Here is a 16,919-nt window from a genome sequence, read left to right as displayed (position 1 = left end):
GCTTTCGCGACTAGAAGCGGCCGAAGCGGCCGAGGCGCAGCTGCATTTGCACTTGCAGCCGGCCATTGGTGCCCGAATTTTGTTAATTCTATCTTGTAAGACACTTGAAAAGGTTGGACCGTTGTTTTGGGTGAGTAGATTCTTGATGTATTTTTTTGCCATCGCTGCCTTTTAACGCTCATTCGTTCGTCTCGTTGGACTCGCCCCCTTTGGTTGAGTCTGTATCCTGTGAGCGTGTACCGCTAAAGTACAAAACGCGCGCTGATGACCACCTATTTGTTTGTACGATATGTGCATACGCCAAAAGATGCCCGGCGTTCAACATTTAATAAGTACAAAGCCTTCAGAAAAAAAATCAAAAATCAACTAAAAGATAGTGAGAAAAAATGAGAAAGTATGTAAAAAACATATATTTAACAAAAGTTGTCCCCTTTGTATAGTCCTACGTCACTCCGGTTATGTCCCCGACATTACCCACCCTTTTTTTTGTAGGCTAAGTACTTATCAGACTGCCCTCGTAGAATTGATACGTTCCACATAACTTCGTAAACAGTTCGCCATTCTCGTTCATTTTATTAAGATCACATTGTCCTGTAACGGTCTGAAAGATCGTCTTATAGGATTTATATAGATAGGATATCAATTTTCGGTATTTTTGCAACAACAGTATTTAACTGAATTGATCCTATTTACCGAACTGTATCAGCAAACCTTGTGTTACCAGTATTAGTGTAGCCCATGTTACTGTTCCGCTTTTACTTGATAAAATTGTTGCCTGCGAATTAATATCTCTTCTTTCCTACTCCAATTCTGAATTCAGGTTATTCAAGTTAGTTAACATAATAAGGCTGTCATCATAGGTGTAACTAATAGTTCACTTTCAGAGACGAATTAGCACAATGAACGTTCGGATCACACCAATACCCCTTTGGAGAATTTCAATATATCCACTTTATTGAATCAATTTGTATTTGCTCATCGGCGACCAAAAACACGTATTACAAATGTATATTGAAACATTCTCGTATGTATTGTTTGAATCTCTGCAAAAAGGTAAGTTCGTTTTGGGCTTGCACACTCCTATTACTCCCTCTGGATTAAACATCTAGAGATGTTGATGCCCATCGTATTGTAACTGCTTCTTGTGTGATAATCTTTACATCTTAAAATGCACTCACATCGATCGATACGGGTAGGAGAAATGTGAAGTCTCTTATCATTTTTTTTTTGTTTGTGTTAAATTCCGAATAATTTACATTTGTCTTACGCTCTTATACCGAATACTGTGTCGGATCGCTTCGCCATCGGTTTCATCACCTTCATTCGGAAAGTATTACTCCCTTTTCGCGTTCCTAATATGTCTCAAATGTGATGTGTTACGGATAAAATAAAAACTAAATGCAAAATTTCCTCCCCTGCCAAAATGAGCGACTTTGGGGGTGTCGTTAATGGGTTTTTATGTGGTGGTTTACAACTATGAGATAGTACTATTCATTGAAAGGTATGCCTTTCTCAATTATGCTATCATTTACCATACAAAATTGTAGCTTTGACTACTTTCTTCCTTGATAGTTACGCTCCAATCTGCTGTGGAGTTGTACAGTTTGAGTTGGGTTCAACATAATAAAACTTCAAAATAAAAGAAAAATGTAACCGTGGTGAGATTTTCCACCGAACTCATAAAATATGTACTCGCGTGTAAAACACATTCAACTCAACGTCTGATAATAAAATGTGTTTTCATGTAAAAGCTATCACTAATTCTAAAACTAATTTTTGTCGTAAACAATTCTCAAGTTGAATACTTCTCTCCCTTTTTTCAATGTGTTCTTTCCGTTTCCATACGCCTTTGTTAAATGGTTTGTTCTAAGAATTAATCAGCCTTTTACGAATAATTTTCCTTTTTTTTGTTATGAGCGAAGAAGAGTTGAGCTCCTTCGAGAAAAAAAAACAACGAAACGATGGCTACGAACAAAGGAGCGCACTCTCAAACTAACAGAAAGGGGTCAAATTGGCTTCGATGCCCCATAATAATCATCGGGATCTCTCACGTTCCTTCGGCCTAATACGGTAATATCATCGTTAATAATTGTTCGAGTAACAGTACATAGAGATAGTATAAATTGAATGGTTTATGAAAAAGTATCTTGCTAGCTTGAAAGGATGTCCGTTCCGGAATTGTCCACACACGTTCAGTCAGTCAATGATGCTACTACTCTTACTATAAGGGTAAAACAAAAACGAACATGTAGATCATCGGAGTCTTGCTTCACGTACGACATTACCTAGAGGATCTAGAGGAGGTTTTTTTGTTTGCATATTTGCGGACTAAAATGGCAGTTTTTTTTTCTTCTTCATTTAATTACACATTTGTTTTAATATTATTTGGTCTCCCGCGCCGCGATTCAACGGAACAGCCTAATTTCATTCGAATTGCTGGGTCTTGAGCAAAATGTTCGTTCCACAAAAACGCCTCTCGGAATTCAATTTTGTATCCTTGATTTCAATACATTTAACGTCTAATAGAAAAAATGAACTAAAACGAACTACGATTCACGATTCTCACCAGCAATGATAATCTAAATACAGTAGAAATGTACAAAATTTCAATTAACTATGTATGTAGGCGAAAAAATTGCATTCGGAAAAGATTTGTTTCTCTTGTCCAAAAGGATGGCGGAGTGCGTTCTTCATAAACGTGTTGTTGTTATGATCGTGTGTATGTCTCATGTTTTTTTTTTTGGTGATTATACCCATCTTCCCTTACTCGGGGAACTTATCCTACGGAGCGCCTCCGCTCGTTACTTATATTCAGTTAAAAATGTGTTTTGTTTTTTTTCTTCTTTCAAGTATCACCAATGTTTGGCAGCTAAATTCAATCTCGATCCATTTCGGATGGGAAAGGATTGTACCCCTCCCACTGACTGCCCACCGTTTGCTAATGCTGTGCAACTCTGCAACACCGTTGCCAGTGTGTTTACTCGGGCTCGCTGGGTGCCCCCGGATAGTAGTAGGGCGGTGGGCGTTCGTATTCCGTTGCTGGCGGTGCCATCGGTGGATTCTGATAGCGTGGTGGAGCACCGTCCCAATTCCTGTGGAAATTGAACCAAAAATGTTTCAAAATGCTAGCTATGTATATTGAGGATAAATGGAGTACTCAAAAAAAAAGGTTTAGCATACATCACAAACACGCACACAAACGGGCCAAAATCTAGGCGGAGAAGTGGGAATGTACAGATGAACAATCGGAAACAACCGTTGCGCTCACGAGCGTCTATGCTTTAGCTGGTCGAGCTAACACGAAGTGCAAAACAATTTTTTTTTTCAAAATGCTTTACTGGTAGACATAGATTACGTGGCGAGGTCTGGATTATTTAATGCCCGAGCATGTCTCACATTGCACCCCATGCACCAAGAAAAAAAAACTTATAATCAGGCACGATTATCACATCTATTCTGCAAAGTTCTAGCAATGAGTTTATCCGACTTAAACTTTTGAGTAACGAACAATAAAAACCAAGATGTTAAGTACAACCTAATCACAAAATTCTAATGAAAATCATAACGTTATCACTAAAAAACTTCACGGAATTTGAAGACAATTGAAACCATAATAACTAATGAAAATATATGAGCAAGCCCATTCCAGTTGACAAATCGTTCAGGCTCGGACAACTTTGCACACACGTTCGGTATAAAAGACTAAATATTTTCCACGGTTGGATCATTTTCCAATGATTAATCAAGAAATTACAGTTTAGAAACATTTGGTTCTATAGGAGAACTGTTAATGTTTTTCGAAATATTCTCCATGATGATAAATACACTTTTTGAAGCGCTCAGACCACTCCAAAAGATTGTTTTACAAAACATGCTAATGGAACGCATCTACCGCTTCTTCAGACGTCGAATAACGTTGACTACGCAATATATTTTTGATCTGTGGGAATGTTGATGGGAGCTAAATACGACCTATGACCTATGAACTCGACGTTTTGAGGTCATTCGGTCGGCTCGCTATTTTTTCGCATATTTCTGACAAATACGATTCTTGGTTGCTTCAATGGCACAGCGGCGACATGTCCCATATTTTCGGAGAAACAAACAACCATTTGATTCGAGACCTTGTTATGAGAAAGCCCTGCAGTAGGGTGCCAATGAAAGTGGTTATATCGAATTTCAAGAAGTTACCCCATAAAAATCTTTAGCACCTCGAAAAAACACTCTATGCACAATATCAGCTCAATCGGACTTAAAGCCGGGTCCAGACAGTGCGAGTAAGCATACGAGTCGGTCTATTCAGTTACTGCAGTGCAGCTACTCACACCGTGTGAACACATCATACTAGTTAGTGTCATGTGTGATCCGGCGTGCGAGCTACTTCAAAGTTTTTTGAATTTACTCGCGCTCGCATCCGTCAAAACGTCAGAAACAGAATTTAGCGTTCGAATTAGGGATGGCAAATGTAAAGAAATGTCTCTATTTTCAATATATTTGAAAATATGCGAAGATATTTATAGACTTGAAAATCATTGGGAAAACAAATAAAACCCTCATAGTTTCTAAACGAAATCGTTGTTATTTTGTTTTGCACGCTGGCGGCTTTTTTTTAGATATTCTTCTTGACAATCTCTAATATAGAATCATTATCAGGCACAATTTTCATTTGAAATTCACTCACAACTTTCAAAAAAAAAGTATTTTTCTTAGAAACAGAATACATATTCGATGTAAAAAAGTACATTTTCATTCATCATTTTAATTTTTGACGCGTATTTATTTTAACTGCAAATCTACAATCATTTTCATTTCACAAATTGGTACACGAAGCTGCTGGCAAGGCGAAATAAATAAAATAAAAAAAATTCTTAGACTGCCATTTATAACATCACATACTTCCGGAATTATCTTAGCTATGGATGCTTTCGAGATTCTAAAAAATATCGACAACAATCTGAACGATATTCCAGAAGAAAGCCACATCAATGCCGGTTTTTAATTCACTCTTGCAGGTATAGCATCCCTCATGAGTTTATCACTTATTCAGATGTTTTTCTCAACACTGCCCTGTACTCTAGAGGATCATCATCGTAGAGTTTCTTCAATATTGTATTTGTTGCTCCTTTTCCGTGCATCCAATTCCTGACCCAAATCTTTTTGCCTTTCATCTTTTTCGGATAGTACCTTCAGTTCGAAGAAATTCAGCACAATGTATTTTTATACACGGTCAGCGTGTATTTCGCGATAAAGTTGTGTAATGATAAATGCAACTGAAAACCTGAGACGAAAACTGCCAATAGAGAAGTCGATTTATGATCAATCATCCGTCAAATTCGGACCTGATTGCTGTTTCTGACATTTGAAAAATCATTTGGCATCCCTGGTAAGCCAATACTGTAGTATCAAGCAAGGCGCGTAGAAGTATATCCTAAGGTGGGCCAACTTGCTAAAACCACTCTTCAGCCATCTTGGAAGTCTACTGTGTTTTGTTTGTAAACAAAACACAATACGCTAGTGCCGAAGCTCGCTCGTGATCAGTCTGTCTCTTTCACGCTTCAAGGAAATAATTCCCCTTCTGCTTTCTTCCGTACTGTTTTCATATACCGCTCCCCTAACCAACTTAGTGACGAAACGGTCTCACCTAGTACCATAGACCCGTCTTGGTATCAAGTTTCTCGTCAGGAGCAAGGCGCGTAGAAGTATATCCTAAGGTGGGCCAACTTGCTCCCCTAACCAACTTAGTGACGAAACGGCCTCACCTAGTACCATAGACCCGTCTTGGTCAGGAGCTCACACTGTGTGAACGGACAAGGCGAGTCAGCCAATTGTCAAGCGAGTTCATCTTAAAAAAATTTAGTCAAAAATCGACTTTTCAGATAAAAAAAACAACCTAGTGCAAAAAAAATGTTTTCACAATTTTTTTTTATCGAGATACCAGTAAATATCGACGATTTGTGCAATTATAAAACATTTGGCATCCAAGAAAATTTAAAAACATCGATATCCAGCAATTTTTCGGTTTTCAAAAAACTCAAATTGTTACGTTTGCGACACTAGTAAATGAGTAGTAATTTTTGCATTGGGTATATTATCGTGCAAATCAAAATTACGAAGCAAGTTACGAATGAAAAATCGAGATGACTATTTTAATTGGCACCCAAAACCATACGTTTTGCCTCGTGTTCCTAAAAAAACCCGGAGGTCCCAGAGTGTCGATTTTCGACAACATTTTTTTTTTTGCAATTTGAAGATATTTGGCATCAAAACAATTTTTTTTGAAAACACCAATTTAGTGACTGTGTTTAAACTTGAATTGTGAATCATATTTTTACATTGCAATGCTGTCAAACCACATTGTCTTGTTGGAATAAACATGACCTGACGCTAATCTTTACAACCTGACACATAAGCTGACATGTATTTAACCCTAGCCGATGTTTTTGTTTTAGCATACCGGTTTTTATTCTATTTAGGCTCATTGGAATTTCAGCTGTAACAGAGCCTTATTTTTCGTGTACATTTTCATCTTATCGATAACATGTGCTAAATAACACAGTCACCTTTTCGACCTATTGTTCCACTGTTCACAGTTGGACCGTAAGAATGAGGCATCCATTTTATTGTTTGTAAAAGCGCCAACTATCAATGTTTCTTGCTAGAATAACCCTGAGTTTTGAGCTAAACATTTTTGAACTCTACCTTAGCCGATGTTATTGAGAGCTCATGGTTTGAAATATCCTCTAGTCTCAAATTTGTTTAAAATGAGAGCAAAAATATTTGTTTCAGAATAAAAAAAGGAAATTTGAACTATTGATGTTTTTCACTGCAACCGTTTATAATAATCCGACACTCCAAGACGAATTTCGTGATGTACGATCAATTTCAACTGTTGATGACTGACGAAATATTTGATATTCTTCCAAACCAAACCGAACAAATAAAACAAATCAAATCGTCCAAATTTTGAGACCTTGCATAAATTTCTGCTAGTTTAAAATAATATCGTGGGAAACGCAATATTTCCATAAGTTTCACGAGGAAAACCTAACTAATTGTCTAGGCCTATTCTAGAAATTCTTTGCATAATGAAAAAGCTGCACCCCCAGGCTATCGATGATAGCCTGATTTGAAAAGGTGATAACGAATGGGGACGCTTTGAGTGTATAGAGGCACTCTATTCGTGTTGGGGCTATTCTTCAATGTTCAATGTTGACATCACGTGATGGCCTCGTGAGATTTCGGCAGCTTTTTTATTCAAACTGTTTCGGCGCGTTAAAGCGTTTTGTTTTCAACTTTTTTTTCCAAGCGAATAAACATACTGACGTAGGACTACGTCTAACAGGAAGGTATGGAGAGGATAATGAAAATCAAAACACTGAACATGTAAGGAAATAAGGAAATATCGGATCGCTTATAACTCGACAATTTCTCAATAGATCGCAAAGATGCCACGATTTGATTTTGGTTTGCCTAATTTGAGCTCTTCAAATTGTACCGACCAAAAAAGTCAACTACAATAACATCAATACTACTGCGAAATCGAACATAGCTATCCAACGTGCATATCATTCTATCCAAGGGCAATATGAAAAATAAGACAACAAAGCAAACACACCACAAGCTTGTGAACTGTTGTTTGTTTTCCTTTTCTCTCCTAAGGCTGCTGGAACATGCAATGGTTTTGATCGATACAATGTAAGCCCATCGAGAAACGAAGTATTGCGTCGCAAGCTCCACCCTTTCATTTCTACATACACTGAATTCTTTTTTAACGCGAAAAAAAAATCGCGTGATTACGAGCAAATCGCGTAATTTCAAGAGAATCGCGTGAAAAAAAATAATCGCTCCATCACGCGCGCGCGCTCGTTGTAACCACACTCGTACACGCTCTCGCGTAAAATAAAATCACGCCAAAAAATTGCGTAAAAAATCCAGCGTACAGTTAAACATAGTCGGTGTTATGTCAGACCGGACCATGTGATATTTTTGTAGTGAGACTACGTCTAACCGGAATATATGGGCGGTAAAATGAAAACCTAAACACAGAACATGCAGGAAAAAATGAAAGATTTCGAATGCGTATAACTCGAACATTTCTTACTGGATCGGAAAGATGTTTGCATCAATTGATAGGGAATATTTCTACGCATCTATCGCAACTGACCAAAATGTTATTTTTCATTAGATAAACAATTGAATAACTGTAAAATATTAGGCGCTATCTAAACGTCCTAACTGCCTCGTTTTGATTGGCCGATTTACGGTTTTCCTAACACAGCCATCAAAACCAAGCAGCCTTGGGGAAATCGGCATTGCAAACACATGGAAGTAGGGGGAGCTTTTGTTCCCACCGAAATGTGTTCCCTAACAGAGATTTCTAAATCAAGGTGCCTGAAGGAAATCGGCATTTAAAATTCATGCAAGTCGGGGGTATTTTTGTTCCGACTGAAATGTGACACAGACTTCAAAACCACATAGCGTGGGGAAATCGGCATTGCGAATTAATACAAGTCGGGGGTATTTTTGTTCCGATTGAAATGTGTTTCCCTAACACAGACTTCAAAACCAACGTTTCTGGGGAAATCGGCTCTGCAAATAAATGCAAACTGCGAGTACTTTTGTCCTCGCTTGCCTTTGCGCAGACTGGAATATGCCTGTCCTAACACGATCTTCTAAACTTAGGAACCTGAGAAAATCGTGCAGACACTAGAAACGAATGAATTTTTTCAATTTCAAGCAAATTCGCGGTTCGAGAAGTACGTACACTTGAAAGGTGTCAACTTCAGAGGGAAATGTAAAATAAAATAATCGTTTGATTTTTTTTTGTCTTTATTAGAAAGATTTTCAGTCTTAGTCTTCAGTCTTCATCAAACGTTTGATAATTCTTCCGTACATGTATTTTGTCCTAGGCATTATACCAAACGTAAAATTTACTTGTAACGAAGAACAATCTACAACAATCTACAACGAAGAACAATAAACAACTTTACATGGCATTTGTTCAATCTTTTTACTCACAGAGCAAATATATTGAATTCAATTGAATTTGGAAACTGTTTCATTCAATCACGAATTTAATCAATACAAACGAATGATTGCTAAACTAAGGTAGTCCCACGTCAACCTTGCGATTATATCATAGATATAACCCACCCAGATTTGAATTTGAAACACAGGTTTTCATTGAGCATTCGAAAGTTTCGATACATAATCGCTTACGCCAAAAAATACACTCGACAAGCAGAATTACAAACAGAGCGCGAAGTCAAAATATTTGAAATGCCGTAACTTCGTGAAAAATCAACACACTTCTGTAACTCCTAGCACGTTCCCAAGTTCTTCTGACGTTCGAGTTGAACGTGTCATGCAATTTCAATCAGTGTCTTAGAATATCAACAAATATTCACGAGAAACGAATATGATTTTGTTCCAGTGTAATGACTTTTTTTCAGCTTGAAACACACTGCCCTCATTATATTGATGACAGTAACAAACGAGTTCATTTTGTTCAAGCCCCGGGCAAGGGGATATGATCCGCGAGTCAAGATGTGCTACAAATTTAGCTGTCATTGCCAAACCTATCAAATTACTCGGCGAACTCAAGGCAAATCTATGGAACAAGGTGCGCCCATTCGCTAACTAAAAAAAGAATTGTTTTTTGAAAAAAAAAATTATGTGAAATGTAATGATCATGATGATCACAAGGGTCTGAATGATAATATAAAACGTAGAACCCTAGGTTGAAAATTTAAAGTGAAAATTTAAAGAAGGTAGTTTTGAAATCTTATAAATAGTATGTAGATTTTTAAGTTATTCGATTACTTAAAACACGTAGTCCTGACGCTTACTTAGCCATTTGGTTGTATATTTCCAAATATTTTACAACACAATAATCACAAAAACTCACCATTATAATATAAAATCAGCATCAAACACAATTTCAGTTTCATATTATTTCACAATTTTCAAGGAAACGTATTACTCTATTACATAGAATACATATTGAATACAGAAAAGTAAATTTTCATTCATTATTTTTTGTTCTAGAAGTGTGTTAATTTCGTCCTTAATTTCGTTTTCCAAATGGCGCAAATCATTATGGTGCCTTCAACGCAAAGACAATAAATGAAACGCTTGCAGCGTAAAACGTAATGAATATAATGAATATAGCAATGAGTATTTCATAAAGTATTAGTATATTCCACAAATTGTGCTCAATCGTCTTAATTTACTTTTGTGTATTTTTTAAATGGCTGCAGAAAACCACTTCACGTTTTGACCCACCTGGTAGTATGTTAAGTGCCTTGTTTTACACCAGCTTGAGAGTTTGGCAGTTCTCGCGAGTGACAGTGGTCGCAAATTGCATTTGCGACCCGGACATGTTTGACGCTGTCAAATCCTATGTGCTAGTATACGGATGCCCTCAGGCTGATTTTGTTCATATCGCTGTTGCATGAGCAAATTTGCTATAATGAATGAATGCGACATTGAGTGGGGTTCATAACTTCGCTGTTATTTATACTTTGGATATCAAAAGCAACAAATTGATATTCATCACATCCGAAACGATATTCGTTCTGGTAGTGAACTTAAGTTCAAAATAAAATTTATTTGGCGAGACGGTAGCAACGGCATATGCAGAATGGATACAACGAGTGGTTTTAGCTACCGTCAAGTCATTTGCGACATCGGGAATTTCATAAGGTATTTCCGATTACGGCATCCGGCAACTGCAAAACCCAACCGCACACAGCAGCCTCAGGTTAGAAGTTAACAACAGCTGATATTCATTTGGCTGAAATGAAATTCAGTTCTGATGTTTCCGATAATCAAGATGAAGATGACACTGGGTGGAAAAAATAAACATCAAAACATATTGAAGGACAAAAGTTCATTTGCTCATATTCAATGGTTGCCTGGATCTGTCATTTTAATTTTCGTTTGGAATATATAGGTTTTCGATGCAATCTAGCCCGAAAATCTATGCATTTGATCTTAGCGAAGATGATTTTTTCCAACACTGATTTCAATGCTAGTTATTGAGAGTTATCGAATGGTTTTTTTACTGTCCCGAGAATGATTCCATTCACAATAAAATTATTACTATATCTGTTTTACATGTTGTTGTGATGGAGCAGGATCACTAAAACCATTTCGAAGTAATCAGTGAACTTCTGCTAGTTTTTCAACGTAAGATGGGTAGGTAAAAGGTGTAAAACGAAGCGAGACGAATAGGGTCGAAGTTGCGTTACTTACTGTGTATTAGAGATAGGAATTGTGTTACGCAAGGAGGGAGAGGGGATCAATAATCCGAATTTTTAGCGTTACGTAATCTGTGCACCGCGCCTAAATCTATTTGATCTGAAGTGTTTGTGGAGACCATAATAGGTCCTTCAGAAACATTTTATGAATCAAATGAAAAATTGTTAAAAGGGCTAATTGGATTTGTTATTGATTTAGTTGGCAAAAAAAATGTCAAAATAAAAAAAATGACAAAATCTTTGAAAAAGCAGAGGGAAATCAATTTTTTATTTCTTCTCATATCTTTGTCCACTACATCTACACAAACCATGATAATGAATAATTTATTCGTAAAATATTTCAAAACTTGAGAGATTAAATTTTTTTAACACAATCTTCAATCTATGTACAAAAAAATGTATTTTATTAGTAACTAGTTGACCCGGCAAATTTTGTCCCGCCCAAAATTTGTTTTGTGTTATCAATACCTTCAAACATTCACGTTTTCTTACTAAGCGCAAGTTCATGAGTCCAATCGCAGAACTGTTCATGTTCAAAACTAGATGTATGTGTGCCACACGAGTTGACGCAAAAAAATCTTTTGGACAGAATCAACGCCTGCGATGATCTGCTTGTGCTCCCGTGGCCGAGTGGTTAGCGTCATAACTAACATGCCGGGTGTTCGGGTTCGATTCCCGTTCTGGTCGGGGGAATTTTTCGTCAAAAAAATTTCCTCCGACTTGCACTGTGATCACGCAAGTAATACTACGTTGAGACGGCGAAGTTCCTCTAGGAACGTTAGTGCCATTGAAGAAGAAGAAGAAGATGATCTGCTGAAACGGAACAAACTCGACCCATTTTTGAAGAGGATGGTGACTGGTGATGAAAAGTGGATTACGTACGACAACCTAAAGCGAAAAACGTCGTGGTCGAAGCGCGGTGAGCCGGCTCAAACCATCGCCAAGCCCGGATTGACGGCCAGGAAGGTTTTGCTGTGTGTTTGGTGGGATTGGAAGGGAATCATCCACTATGAGCTGCTCAACTATGGCCAGACCCTCAACTCGGTTCTCTACTGTGAGCAGCTTGACCGTTTGAAGCTGGCGATTGACCAGAAGCGGCCAGAAATGATCAACAGGAATGGTGCTGTTTTCCACCAGGACAACGCTCGGCCTCACACATCTTTGATGACCCAACAGAAGCTACGGGAGCTCGGATGGGATGTCCTATTGCACCCACCGTATAGTCTGGACCTGGCTCCAAGTGATTATCATCTCTTCGGTCCATGCAAAACGCTCTTGGTGATACTAAGTTGCCCTCACAAAAGGCTTGCAAGAACTGGCTGTCTGAGTCTTTTGCAAATAAGAGCGGGTTAATAAGGGGGGGGGGAGTAGGGGGATAATGAAGTTAAATTGGATACTTTTAAATATGTTAAATAAAGTGTCAAATTTCGATCAGAAATACGACATCAGGGAGAGGAGTATCTATTCACCATAGAAACGTTTCGTGCCTCCTAAAATCTTCACATGCCGAATTTGGCTCTATTTGCTTGAATAGTTTTCGAGTTATGCAGAAATTTGTTTTTCATTTTGTATGACAGCCCACCCTTAGAGAGGGGGGAGGAGTGTCGAACCATCTTAGAAATGTTCCTTCCCCATAAAACCTCCACATGCCAAATGTAGTTCCGTTTGCTTGATTAGTTCTTGAATTATACGGAAATATATGCTTCATTTGTGTGGTAGCCCCCCTCCCCCATCAGAGAGACGGGAGGAATGTCTATTTGCCATAGAAACGTTTTGTGTCCCCTAAAACCTACGCATGCCAAATTTGGTATTTTCTTGATTAGTTCTTGAATCATGCAGAAATTTGTCTTTCATCTGTATGGCAGCTCCCCCTTAGAAAGGGGGTGGAGTGTTTAACCACCGTGAAAACATTTATTGCGCCCTAAAACCTCCATATACTTAATTTGGTTTCGTTTGCTTGATTAATTCTCGAGTAATGCAGAAATTTGTGTCCCGTGTGTATGGCAGACCCCCCCTGTAAGAGAGAGGAGTATCTAACCACCATAGAATCATTTATTGCACCCTGAAACCTCCACATGTCAAATTTGGTTTCGTTTGCTTGATTAATTATCGAGTAATGCAGAAATTTGTGTTTCATTTGTATGGCAGAAAAGGATTAGAGGTTCGAGCAAAATTAGAGCTATTCGATAGATCTTTGTTCATTAAAATGTTGATATAGTAGACTGAGCGTTTATACATAGTAGGATAAGTAGTAATTAGAGACAGTACTCGGAAAAGTGAAACACATAGAAACGACCGCTCAGAAAAAGTGTAGTAGACTAGAAATATTGTGGCGCAGGGAAAACATCACACCTCAACAAAAACAACAATTAATTCGAAGTATTTCTTGAGTTGAACCAAAAACTGCTCAAATTTTCTAATTAAAGATAATTTTCGTAATATTGAAAAAGACACAAAACATAAGGTACACAATGGAAATGTAAATACATACTACAAATAAATAAAAAACCACATCATCGTAATACGATAATCCTCGCGAGTTGTTAAATTCACCCACAATTGCAGTTAAAGTGCGTTTTGGTTTTGGAGCTATGATTTCTCCAGTAAAGTTTGTCCTTGAAAAAATGTTACATTTTCAGGAATTACTCTTTTATCATAATAGTTTTTCCACCCGTAGAAAATACTCAATTTTTTATACCGAAAGCATGTGCAAAATTTTGTCCAAATCGAAGCTGACCTGAATAGAATAACATGAAACCTGTTTCAGTTTTAGTTTGGCCGCATAAAGTAGGACATTTCTTAGCATTGAAATAACGTAAAAAAAGAGAAAAATGTCGTTTCGTAGGGTTGCTAATGAACTTAATACATGAAAGATTAAAAGAAAAATACAGGAAGATTATTCGTCAGCTGTTCGGATGAATTTTCTAACTTTTAGTATGATATACTACCCATCATTTCCTGCACAGTGCTGCTGGTAGCCGTATTTGCTATCTTGTTCCACTACTTTTCCATTTTTCCCTATTCACCATAAAAAGCCAACCATAAAGGGGGTGCTGCGGGTTGATTCAAATTTATTTACGCAGATAAATTTGCCTTTAAGTTGATGACTTGGCAAGGGATCTGTAGTTGAGGAGAGAAAATAAAGGTTTTCATCACTGAGACAACAATAAATGGAAGAGTTTACGAGGAGGAGTGTCTTCAGAACAGGATTTTGTCATTCATTCGATCACATAAAGGTCCGGTGAAGTTCTGGCCTGACTCGGAAAGCTACCATTACAGTCGGAATGTCGTCAAGTGGTATAAGAAGAACAAGATCGATTTCAATCCACTAAATTGTCCAGATTTTCGCCCCGTTGAGAGATGTTGGGTAATTATCGAAGGCAAACTGAAGAAATGTGGCACAACCATCAAAAAACAAGCTCAAATGTAAAAGTGGTGGAACAAGATAGCAAATACGGTTACCAGCAGTACTGTGCAGAAAATGATGGGTAGTATACCACACCAAAAGCTCGAAAATTCATCCAAACAGCTGACGAATAATTTCCATGCATGTTTCCCTCAAAGTTCATTAAAAACCCTACAAAATGACATTTTTCTCTTTTTCGTACGTTATTTCTATGCTGAGAAATGTCCTACTTTATGCGACCAAATTATAACTGAAACAGGTTTTATGCGAAACATATTCAAAACATGAAAACCACGCTAAACTAAAGGTAAATGAGAGAGGATTGGATATTGGCTTTCCAAAACGGGGAATTCATTCATTCACATATTACTCACACCGATTGGACTTGGTTGGCAGAGAAGGCAGAGAGCGAGCAGCAACAGGCACCACTAGAATTGTCGATACGGTTGGTCACGGGTGGAGCCATTCGCATTACAAGCCACATAGTTGCATCTTCACCAAAGTGATTTGATTGAAATATAGTAATAGTAATAAAAACATACCTTCAGTACATAGATAAAGCTAGAGTACCGAATGAGAAAAGGAATATGCTTACAAACAACATCATCATACATCAGAAGAATGAGAACAGCTACACGAAATCACTAGCGAAAAAAAATGGATGGGAAAGGGTTCACAGGTCAAGGAAGTTTCAGTGTATGTACATGGCAGTTTAAATATTTTCGAAAAAGTGAGTTACGAGAATTAAATGAAATGGAGCTTTAAAAGTGCAGGCGTACAGAGCAATTATCGGTGAGACGCGTCGGTATGGCTGTGGTTTGGTTTGAAGAGGACTGCTAGTATGAGTGATACGACAATTTGACAACAAATTCCCCGCAAATAACCTTGGTTTTGTTGGTCGATTGCTGAAGGATGAAAGTATATGGCGAATGATCAGACGGACCCTGGTTCGGGCGCTTTAGTAACGATCATATCCACTGTCAGCTGCCGAGGGAGGTCGTCTTTCCCGTTTACTCCGGCCGATATCGTCAGCCAGAGAGCGTGGCCTTCGGAATGAAACCGTCCGGAAGTCGAGAGGAGAGGGAGTTCTACTGGCAAGAACAGCCATCGATCGAACCGAACCCACGCTGCTATTGCTGCGGCTAATGTTCTTCTCCCAGCCATCTTCAGCTTTGCGCTGAAAGTCTTCAAAAATTGAACGTTGAAATAGCCGACTGAGCAGCCGATTTGGTGACGGTATAGGACTAGGCGTCTTGGGAGGCGAGTTCGTGTGCTCAAGGGACTCCTGGAGAACCACTGCGAAATCATGCTCGTTACTACTGCTATTGGTTAGTATTGGTGGAAGTTGAGGCTCTAAACTGGAAAAACATAAGGTGTGTGTTAGGGAGCGTTAGTAAGGTTAGTCGGCCGACCAATGGTCTGATGCGAACAGTGCCAATTCTCGCGCTAAACCGTTAGTGACCATTTGAAATGACGGAAAATTCATCGTTCGAATCTTACAGGGGGAAATTGAATTCGAATCTAACAGTACTGCTTGTGTGGGTGTTTACGATGTAATTTGAGCTAAACTACAGAATTTGGATTGAAATGCAATAATCTAGTAACGAATGGTATATATTCCAAGATGCTTCTCTGGCAGATACATTGGCCACTTTATCTTCTATACTCACTTTGGTGCCATATCGTTGTATCTTGGCTCTCTGCTGTGTCCACCGGATGGGCTTCCGTCTTCATAGTACACTTGCCGATCGCGTGAGTCTCGACGGCGGTCGCTCTTTTTACGGCGCTTGTTTTTCGGGCCGCTGGGGAAAGAGTAAACGAATGTTAAAGCATTTTTCCGATTTTGTATTACTCTGAGCTGTTATAGCAGATATTATAGCAAAGGACAATTCTCTAACGACAATAACATCAACGCATGGGGATGCACCAAAAACACGGAACAACGCGTCTTGAAAAGAACGTGTGCACATCCAAAGCCGGTGGAGATTCAGTTGAAATAATCGATTTTTTTTCTAAATTGAGTGACTTGAATTATACTAAACGGTTAGGATGAGATGAGCAGTTAGGCGCCACACTTACCTCGCCAGTGGAATGTTATCCCTCTCGCTGTACGCATCGTATAGGTACTCCCTGCAATATATGAAGCGAAAAAGAGACCACAAAAATAAAACTCTCGAACATAAAGTGGTTAGAATCACAAACCGAATGAGGGTTAGAGCGATAATTTTAAAGATGATGAGAACACGTTATCT

The 16,919-nt window shown here is 38.3% G+C and overlaps 1 protein-coding gene across 9 annotated transcripts in view; it reads right to left on the bottom strand.

Moving 5' to 3' along the window:
- Positions 1-936: 936 nt before the first annotated feature.
- The window catches only part of LOC129764465 (prominin-like protein), a 142,711-nt gene continuing 126,728 nt past the window's right edge, over positions 937-16,919 (bottom strand). For 6 of the 9 annotated variants that reach the window (XM_055763563.1, XM_055763562.1, XM_055763567.1 and 3 more), the window contains 4 exons: positions 16,747-16,797; positions 16,338-16,469; positions 15,552-16,025; positions 15,042-15,159 (listed from right to left, as the gene is read on the bottom strand). In XM_055763563.1, coding sequence (XP_055619538.1) covers positions 15,626-16,025; positions 16,338-16,469; positions 16,747-16,797 — 583 coding nt within the window. In that variant the 3' untranslated portion in view covers positions 15,042-15,159; positions 15,552-15,625. Of the gene's footprint in view, positions 3,093-15,041; positions 15,160-15,551; positions 16,026-16,337; positions 16,470-16,746; positions 16,798-16,919 lie in introns of those variants that run through there. The other 3 variants (XM_055763570.1, XM_055763569.1, XM_055763568.1) reach the window with 3 other exon arrangements.

This window comes from Toxorhynchites rutilus, chromosome 2, assembly GCF_029784135.1.
Source record: "Toxorhynchites rutilus septentrionalis strain SRP chromosome 2, ASM2978413v1, whole genome shotgun sequence".
In the NCBI taxonomy this organism is placed as follows: Eukaryota; Metazoa; Arthropoda; class Insecta; order Diptera; family Culicidae; genus Toxorhynchites; species Toxorhynchites rutilus.
Note: the sequence above shows the minus strand (reverse complement) of the source record. Positions and strands in the feature narration are given on the sequence as shown.